This window comes from Opisthorchis viverrini (assembly GCF_000715545.1).
Source record: "Opisthorchis viverrini unplaced genomic scaffold opera_v5_202, whole genome shotgun sequence".
Lineage (NCBI taxonomy): Eukaryota > Metazoa > Platyhelminthes > Trematoda > Opisthorchiida > Opisthorchiidae > Opisthorchis > Opisthorchis viverrini.
Window position 1 is genome coordinate 925242 of NW_008751858.1, and position 10741 is coordinate 935982.

The window sequence follows — 10741 nt, forward strand, 5'->3', positions numbered from 1 at the left end:
TTTGGTTCTAGAGATATTTGGGGTGATTCAAAGGATCGGCCATCAGATGGCGGTTCCTCAGGTGCAGAACCAGTAGTCCCCTGAGACCTGGGCCCCAACAAAGGAAATGTTGACATTAACTAAGGCATTCGCAGTGTTTATTTAAAACCCTAAGAGGCCCACAGATCACCAGAGCTTCGTTGAGTTTCTTTTAAACGTACCCAAAAGCTATTTCAGGAGCTTTACTCATGTTTCTGATGTCGACATTTGCTCGTACCTAATTGCTTGCAAGTTCGTCTCGGTTGCACTGATTTTTGAGAGTCTACTCCGACAGGAAAGCTGACTGACTAGGTATCGAACCCAGAGGTCCCGGATGGCAGGCGAACGCACAATCCACTGCACAAACCTGACTACCTGGGTGGTTTATTATTTCGCATTACCCATGCACCGCACCTGCCAGATAACCTTTGGGTAGATTTGTTTTAAGCGGACAAAACCACGCAATCAGACTTGTCACGTTACACGAGCTGCCGCGTCGCACCGCCGACTGGGAGACAGTTCTTCACATCCCGAACGTACTGATTTCTCTATACGACCAACTCACACTGTCAAACTGACCCTATATAAATCCCTGCTGCGTCTGTGGCTATTTTCCGCTGTTGCTGATTGCGCCATTATTGATTGTACATTTGCCTAATTCATGATGCTTAACAATCCGTTTTTCTGTAGAACAAGTTCCTGTCAGTCCTCAATACATCATCTGCTGCCCACGTCTGCCGGTTCCTATTGGCTTCTGGTTACGAACTACGTGTAATCTAATAGCCATAACCGTTCTATGAGATCCATAACCGTCCGGATCTTAAAAGTACATTTCTGTAAATAAATACCATTATTAGCTGGAAATTTTTATAAAAGTTTCCCTTTTCCAAACTTTGGTTCTAGAGATATTTGGGGTGATTCAAAGGATCGGCCATCAGATGGCGGTTCCTCAGGTGCAGAACCAGTAGTCCCCTGAGACCTGGGCCCCAACAAAGGAAATGTTGACATTAACTAAGGCATTCGCAGTGTTTATTTAAAACCCTAAGAGGCCCACAGATCACCAGAGCTTCGTTGAGTTTCTTTTAAACGTACCCAAAAGCTATTTCAGGAGCTTTACTCATGTTTCCAACTGGTAACGTGGTACAGGGCAATCGGTCTGTGTATGCAATTAAAAGACTTATCACTGTCGTGATTTTCGCCAGTTTTTCGTCCTTCACTGCATTGGAAAATAATTTGAAGGAATACATGAAGTATAGCTGAGCGCCTTCTTTCCACATAAACATCAGCCACCCGCGACATGTTCGATTTATTCTACCGTCATTTCACCAGGAGTCCTGCTGAACAACTTCGAAGCCTAGGATTTTGGCAAAGCTAGGAGGTTTTGTGGATTTGTATTGCAGAAAGCACACGTTATACAGAGCTTCTGTAGAGCTTCTGATTTTATCGGTATAATAATTGTTTGATGGTGAAATACGACCACCTATTGCATAACCACCTACTCAGAAACCGCTTTTACATCCCCCCGCCAGCCGAATCCCGACACGAGATGATTTAATTACATGAAGTGCTATGCTGACACATGGTACTGTGTCACAGAAATTTGCTGCAGTACGTTGCGGGCGAATTTCGCATGTGCTGCGGACACGGCTAACTTCCACGAATGGTTAGGTTAATGTTCACCCTTTGCCTACTTGAGTTGATAACATATCGTCCGTTCTTGCAGAGCTTCACAGAACTGGACCTGTAATGGTGGAGGATCCTGATATTTACCACATTAGCCAAGTGTGTTTTACCCCGCACACAACGAGCAGTTCTGTTTCAATGTTTCACAGACCTCGAAAGCGTCGATCCCCCACGGGTCGTCTTGGACTAATTCTTTTACGGCAACTGACTTTTTCGGCGTAGGTACGAGCTGTACACCTTATTTTCTCATGGAAGCTATGTGATCGGTCATGCATGCTTCTGCGGAAAACGGGCATTTTGTACCTCTGCGTAGACTAATGGGCTCGTTCAGGGACATTCTGTGGGGGGAGTCTGCAGAGGTTCAACCATGTCTTCTCATTTTCAGGCGTTTAACACCCCGGCTGGTACCCTCACAAGCACCTCCTATCAATGGCCTGAATAATCGGGCTGATGTAGAAAGGAACCTAGGTAGTGATCCACGATACTGGGGATGCCCCGTGTGGTCAACGTGGCTGGCCAGTCGGACTTGTTTGCCGTTGGCGTCCGCCGGACAGAACAATAAATCACGGCCACTGACGTGCCCGCCGTGTGGAGGAGCTCTGCAAGCGCGTCCACCAAATCAATGTGCGTGCGGCGCCAAAACCGAATTTTCTCGTTACCGGTAAATTCCGTAGATGCGTCACTCCGGTTACCAAGCGATCAGCTTCGACATCGACTACTACTGGCCCATGTAAAATCAGCCGAGTCTGCCTCGTAGGGCTGTTGCGATTAAAATGTTTTATTTGACCTTGTTGCAGAGTGAGACCGGTAAGTTGAAACCTGATTACGGTTGCACATCTCCAAAACTCGCATTCTAATCACGAGTTGGCAACTTTGTCTGATTTTTCGATGAGTGAATATCTCCGAGTATCTTTTTAGAGCCGGTCACCCAACTGTGCTGATACATTGACGCATAAGTCACGCTTGTGTGTTCCAATGACCAGACTACATATTGATCGGGAGTACATTTTGCTAAGTTCATGCTTACTTGCCGAAAATGAGTACTAGTGAATACTGATACATATGTCACACACAACACCGGACGTGTAGCTGCAAAATAGTGAAATAAAAATGAAAATAGACTCACAGGTCTTCAAGGTCTTCTCTAGTTAAAACGACTGTTCTGGCTTACTGCCTAACGGTAAGTATCATCTTACCCACTAAATCGTCACTACGGTGACATCGATAGGTACATTTCTCAAAATGCCTAAATCCCTCGGATACTGGAGACCAAGGAGTAAGGCCGCCCCTCCTATTGCTTTGTATACATCTGTCTTGAGCTCACACCAATGGTCTATTGTCAATGATGGAACTAAGCCAGTAGGTAGTAAGTTTGCCCCTGAGGCAGAACGGTGCTTCAACGGCCGCGTCCAGGGAATATAGGAGAAAAAATTTGCTATACCGATTTCTTTCCGGGAGCATCATCGATGTTTTGCGGAAAAACGGGATGACTACCTGGTGTGTCCGTATCGACGCATCAAACAGATAAAAAGATGCGCCTACGGCACGGCATTGCCGTGCCCGCTTAAGCATTGGTTATCGGATCAAACAGTACCACTGCCTGAGTTTCGGAAAAAATGGCTCCACTAGTCCCGAACATAATTTGGCCCAGCAGATTGGGACGTCGGGTGAAAGTGGCATTTCTCATCACTTTCTCTTGGTGGATAAGGGTGGCTAAAAATGGAAGAGGCCCAGAACGCCGGGAATGCCCGAGGATTGTTTCAAGTGATACCTGTGGACAACCCACGGAAACCATCGGTAAGTGAAACCATCAACGGTCAGACTGGAACGGCCATTTGGGATGAAGAAGACTGCCTCATTTTAATATGGTTTCGTGATTGACGAAGCAATGTGAAGAACACTGGAAGGTCTTCAAAGACCTGGTTTTCAAACAACTTCTGACAAAATCCTTTTCGATCTGGAATATACAGATTACATTGTTCTGGTCTTTGGTGTGGAGAAGGCAGTTATTTATGGATAAACTGACCAAAATCATGTTTATGCATGTACTTCGTACCCACTACGTTTTGGGGTATGCTCATAAACATGCAGTCGCTGAACACGTTACAAACCAGGGAGAGGCGGTCACAACTGTAGAAAGTTTAATGTATCATTGAAGTTGTATTAGCCCCGAGTGTAGTGTGACAGATGAGGTCAATCCACGAGGTTGCAAGGCTCGGGTCGCGTTTGCTAGTCAAAAAAAGTATACCTCTGAACCCCAAGGGACGTGTGCATCAGGCTGCGGGACGGACGATTTTGTGTGTCTGAGATGTGCCATGTTCGACTAGTAAAATTAAAACATCACGTCTTCGGCTAAAGCTGTCTTAGAACCATAGCTGATGTGGGTTGGTCCCAGCGAGTTCTTAATAAGGCAACTAGAAATCAAAGCTTCGCCTGCACGATAGAAGTAGCGTTAGTTAAACTATATATTGCGTCTGTTTGACCATTGTGTGTCTAGGAGGATGGCATTTTCCGTGTCAAATTCAGAGTACCGAAAACAGAGCGGTGACCAACCCCTTACCTGGCAAAAGTACATGAAAGAGAGACAGAAGTCTCAGTACAGTCGGTGAGACTCGCCTTTCGGGCTGGAGACCGCGTAATTCCCATCGCGTCTGATTAGAGCAGCTGATAGTTTTGGCTTCTAATCGGTGTCAGTGTCATTCTTGTTGTCAGTTTCTATCCAGATTGCATGAATGAGCGTGTGGAGGTGCAGGTACCTCAGAATGGCACTAAGGAAAAATCTTGCCTTCATTCATTCTTTTGTCAAAAATAAGGCTCTCAAATAAATGATGGTTGCACGGCAGCGAAGCATTTGTGTTTAAGTCTGATGTCACGCTGTGATACATGATGATGATCATGTTGATGGTGATGAATATATGTCGGGTAGACACAATCCGTACACCTTATTGGCCCCCGATCATGTATGCCTTTGTGGAAGTTCAGCAGCTTGGTTTGATGTCTAATCTATTTATCTTGTTTAAAGAGATAATGAGCAAACAATATATAGTGGATGGATATCTTTGGTGCGCGCAAGGTAGTGGCACAAATGCTGGCGGCCAGGATCGTATTCGGCTGTCATTCATGTTTAGCTGTTTGCATATCTGGAAAGTTATCGGGCAGTATTTAGTGTCACATAACAGTGGTGCATTTGAGTTCCTAGATATCTTCTGTCAAAAGCGGACGAATCTTTTACCGTATTCCTTATCTAGACAACGCAGACAGTGGGCCTTTTAATGTTGTTCCTTGCGCACACATTCCCTTACAACCGTAAACACTGTCAAAAGGAATCCACGATTCGTTTCTTATTTCTCGTCAGGCAAGTAGTCTGTGCACGCAAAATCCATGGCGATACACTAAAACATTGTGACGAACAATCGTCTGAAGAATGTTAACGGTCTCTTGAACAGGCGGATACACCACTCGGTAGGACTCAAGGCTACCATACAGATGCCTCCGCACAGAGTGGATTGTTTAGAAGCAAATCTTGCTATGATCGACAAAAGTCATATCTTGTTAGCTGACTAGGCATTTTGGACCGCGAGCGGCATGTTAGTCGTGCACATGAGCCCGGTTCTTTTGGCTGCAATGAGTAAGAGACGTTCACCTCGCTGAGTAATTGAAATTATTAGTTGGCGGTTTCTCCAAGATTTGGAGTGAAGTTTAGTGGCTGGCGTTTTGCTTAATAACTGATGAAGTACACCTGTAACACCAAAATACCTAACACCCCCGCCGAAGAATACGTATCATTCCTTGCCATTTGTAGTGGAGAACTTTGTTGAGTATATCTGTCGAATTTCGTGCAATATGGGTTCAAGTAGAACGTAATGTTGACGGAAAATCGGATGCTGCACCTATCCGACGAGCCCCAAAGGAGCAAACCAGTAGCTGGCGGCTAAAGAGTTTTCAGTAACGTTATGAATAGTTTCCTTCAAAAAAATCATACCACGATATCTCGGATGTTGTACCAACTGAAACATCATGTGGAATTTTTGGAGCACGTCTAGTTGAAGAATTTCACAGAAGAGATCCAAGTAAGCCTTTCTGGAAGCCCCTGGACCTCGTTACCCAGAGTTTTCAGTAACGTATGAATAGTTTCCTTCAAAAAAATCATACCACGATATCTCGGATGTTGTACCAACTGAAACATCATGTGGAATTTTTGGAGCACGTCTAGTTGAAGAATTTCACAGAAGAGATCCAAGTAAGCCTTTCTGGAAGCCCCTGGACCTCGTTACCCAGAGTTCGTTCGGACTGATGACGGATGAAATAACGTAGAACTATTGTACGCTTTTGTTTTCTATATACATTCATTCTAAACATCATTGGTCGGTCTTCTACCTGAACAGAAACTCATTGCAACTGACCGTTTCTTCCTTTATCGGCTTCTGTCTATAAACACTTTTCTCTGAGATCAGATGATTGCTTGCCTTAAAAGGAATCTTTAGGAATCAATCCATGGTTGCCTTAGAGGATAATATCCGCCCTTTGATTTTGTACCTGCGTTTAGCCATGTTGAATTCTGGTGGTGCAATTGTAAAGTGTACTCGGATCACTACAGTTTTTTGATCTCGTGCCCACACATCGCCTTCAAATAGACACGAATCTGTATCCATCTGAGAAAAATTCATTCTACTTATATTCACGACGTATGATGGTTTACGATGAATAGTCTTTGAGCCTTCTACATGCAATCGGAATCCCCGGCTAAGCACAATCATACAACCATGACTAACCTCACTACCACCATCTCCGAAAAATATGATCTGACCGAAGACAAACGTTTTCCTCTGGTAGACCACCAGGAAGTTCTTGTCAGCTGCAGTTTAGTATAAAGCATCTCAAATAGTGACCACTTTCTAGAAGCGTAATAACCCTCCAATTTGTGATGCTTTGTATTTAAAGGAATTTTCGGTACTCAGGAGAAGACTACGTCTGCCTAAAGTGTTATGCACATATAATTTGTATCAATAAAGAAGCCTCACACACTAGTGATGGTTGAACTAGAGTCCGATAACCATATCTTGATTTTCCTTGCTTATTTGTTTATTCACTTGGCAGGAACACATTATAGCAAAAGTTCGGTATAAATTGGAGAATGTAAAGGATAGGATTTCGACCAACTTTACTCAGCAGCTAATCAAACAGGAACCAGTGACATAAAAATGTACACGACTGAATTCATCACTGAGGAGTCAGTGAGCTTGTGAGGTATACTGTTTAGTTGGCTTCACTGATTTCTTGAATGCTACCACCGGAGTTCTCGAGAAACATATTGAAATCTTCCATAGTTCCTCCTAGACAGAAATGAAAGCAACATAAAATATACCGTTGCGTATTCATACAAGTAAGTGGCGAATGATCGATTTCGGAACTTTTGTTCAAGAGTTAATTACCAGGCATTCAATCAGTGCTGAAGACCGAGACACACTCTAAAGCTTTTTCATTCATCAGTTATGATAGAATGGCCCTTGCTGAATGATGAAAGTGACTGAGGAATGACACTGAGACTTCTCAGGGTGGTACGGATTCACATCGTCGTCTCTAGTTATGACTGTGTAAATATGTCCTGTATACTGATGCAGTTCCACAGATTATTTTACTTCTTTCGGGTGAGAAAGGAACTAATTCCTCGAATGTCCCACCTTTACCATTCCAGATCCTAAGACTGTTTAAAAGCACTATGCTGGACCTTATTATAATATTTTTGATAATAATTTATTTACTAACAACTCTAGGCAGTGGTCATCAATAAACAACAGTAGAAAAACATTCATACTTCTCTCACTCTGATAAATAGGCCTGAAAATCCCAAAGAAACGATTTTAAACGAACTAAACGCCCTCACATCCTCATGATAGCCGAACAGTTTCTGTCAGCGTGCACACACTTGTGGGGGGGGGGGCACATAAAGCTGCAGTAGTTTATGTGTTTGGAGGTCATCGCATGCTCAAACGTATCAAAAAATGAAGCATTTGCTGCTGGATGGTACGTTTAACCCTGTGATGAAACACATCTATGACCAAGCAGGGTATTTTTGTGCGCATTTTGATAACGTTTTTATTTGGAACGTGATTGGTAACATATCAATGATAGCTCTAGAACGTCCGTCCAGCATCTTTAAGGCTCAACAATGGAGCAACACAGCCAACACAACAACAAATTAGAAGATAGGATAGTGGACACAAAAGACGCTACATCCCACTCGTATTCGTTTGATTGCAAGAATCCATGAATATATATTTGGTCACAGCAAATGAAATGTCGGACTATAAAGTCTTATAACAATACAATCTTTTTGCCCTTGAAATTAAGCCTCTTGGATGAATGCTGGTAGACAAACGCATCGTGGATTCCTATGGCGTCTTACCAAACTTGGGTCATCGTCGAACCTATGAATATTTCACTCAGGAACTACACTGAAGTATTCCTACCTTTGAAGCGGAGTTCTAGGTCTACCCGAAGTATGAATTCGTAGAATTCTTGAAAACAAAAGCAGTTACCAAGTCATCATCATCGAATGCTTTATAGCATTCTCTGAATGTAAAGCAAAGCTGCAAGCGGCTTTGGTCGTTGGAGCTATATATGAATACTAGTTTAACTGTTCTTACGTCATTGAAATCTTGTAGACCATCATTCGCAGTTCACTTCTAAAACCAAGCATACGTGTACCACAATATATAGGACATTCTTTTGATCCAAACGGCTGTGGTCGTCTTTGAACCAGTGTTTTGGAGCCAAGAAACCCCAAGGTAGTGGACTATACCATGGCACAATTAGCAGGCCGTAAGGTGAAAAAGGAACCGACCTTCAAAATAGGCCACTTTAAGACAGGTCTCTTAAGGCCCATCAGAAGACACAACCTGAGAAGAGGGTGCACTTTGTTCCGTCTCATGGGCAATACTTTTTGGAGGCCTATACTGCCCCTGCTGAAGTCCTATCGAAAATGAGTATATGGCTGGATGGATTGAATGTACTGGCTTAATTAAATGAATACATTGAAATGGTGAAGCGCTTTGGGAGATTACGAAAGCCTTCCATAACAGATGTTGGTTATCGTGAGGGTAAAAACTATATTTTCATACTGTGGATATGTCATCGTGATGTTTTTCATCAGGAGTTGCTTATCATAAGGAGACAAGCATAACCATTGGAAATAGCTAACAAAAATGGAAAAAGCATGCAAGGTCTAACTTAGTGAGAGATAATCAAATTCCAACATTTCACCTCGGAAGGCACATATTACCATTCAAAACTGCACTTACTAAACACCAACTGAACAGGTGCCCAATATCCGTTGAACTTGCACCCGTCTTCGGGTCCATTCTGTTCCTGCAGGAAAGTGGTGCGAAGATCCACGTGTGCGGTTTCTTGCGAATTTGCCCAAGTTTGTATTGTGACCAGTCGATATTTGCCCAAAATTGTACCACCTACAGTGTTCTCACTTTTCTTCAAGAGTTCACAGCTTGTGACAGTTAGCTTGTCGTTGTGGAATGTTTTGTTCGTATACTGCATTAAAATAAAGCAAAAATGAGACTGAACGAATGCCTTATTGTCAGCCTACCTATCCTTGTATTTTTACGGCATATCCTTACGAATGATCGTTCTGTCAAACTTACCTTCATGAATAAAACAAGTGAGACGTAAGATTATGTACACACCTGTGGCCTAAGACCAGCCAGTTAATTGATGCGACCCCGACACTAAGGTTAAAAATCAGCATTGACCTGAAAAATATGACGAATGTAGTTTTCGTCAGCTTGCGTTTTCCTCACGACTAATATTCCCAAAAACTTACTGCGGAACACATCAAAAGAGACCATGAAAATAAGGAGTGGAATAAAGTGTGAAAAATATCTTGACAAATTCACTCAGTTGCATGTCGATTTGGTTTTAGCGAGAGTCTCACCTAGAACCCAGCTGAATCTCTTGTTCATGATGTGTAAATCTGTCCGAGTTGGGTTCAAGTAGAACTTAAGTTTGACAGAAACTCTTGGACTGCACCTACCTAATGGACCTCATCAGGGGCAAAGCCGGTACTGGGTTGTCGATGAGTTTTCAGCAACCTTATGAGTAGCGTACCACGTCAATAGTTGAAAATGCAACAAAAATCCAGGCCTAGTCTCAGTAGCCTTATGTTCCGAAGGCAGCGTCCTCGAACAATGCTTTAAGCCTTAGAAAATTTGCTCCTGGAACCGGAAAAATTAGGAGTTTTCCGGTGATTAATTTACAAAGAAAAACTATGAATCTCGCCACAGGAGAGGAAATGAGGGCTGTAAATAAATTAACAGAATGATTGCCCCAGGAGAGGGGGACGACTGTTAAAACGAGAGTGATGTGAGCGTGCTTTCGACAAATTCCGAAACCATTCATACCATTATTGTATGCTTCCAAGTGGAGTGAAGACAAGTCCAACTATTTTATGCTCTATTCCTATTTTCTGTAAAAATCCAGTCCAAATCCAGTCCAAAGTCACAGAGGAATGATGAGTAGGTTGATTCACACAGTATGTTACATCTATCCCGGTAGCGACTGAATGGACGGCTAAATATCGCGCTTCGTCCAAACAAATACTGAGTTTGCTATTGTTTGATTCAGCCTATAAACGCTGTTTATATAAATACAATCTTTTGATGAATGTTTTCACGGAAAAAATGTCAGATACCGGATAAGCAAAACAGCGGACTGTTGATACGCGGGGATATTCCAACAGATGTGTGTCACTGGTTATTGCAGCTCTTGGAGACATCTTCACACTAGAAGGATTAGGAAGCTCCCTGGCTAGGAACGATTTACAGTGTAGAACGAAATGGATACGATGGCTCATTGGTTTAATGAGTGGAAGCTGGAAACGATAAAATGTAACACAAAATACACGAAATAACACAACCGGTGATATGAATGAATGATCGGAAGATATTTGCTTTTTTGGAAGGCAGAAATTGGCAGCGTTCTACACACGGGTAGCTCAGGAAGGAAACAGTGTGGAGATGTTAGCCCCATA

General features: G+C 42.9%; 1 protein-coding gene across 1 annotated transcript in view; it reads right to left on the reverse strand.

Annotated features, from left to right (window-relative positions):
- Positions 1-5093: 5093 nt before the first annotated feature.
- T265_08116 (hypothetical protein) overlaps positions 5094-10741 on the reverse strand; it is a gene marked incomplete at both ends in the record, with an annotated part of 6918 nt that continues 1270 nt past the window's right edge. Inside the window, 2 exons of the mRNA XM_009173823.1 lie at positions 5094-5227; positions 9003-9246. Coding sequence (XP_009172087.1) covers positions 5094-5227; positions 9003-9246 — 378 coding nt within the window. The remainder of the gene's footprint in view (positions 5228-9002; positions 9247-10741) is intronic.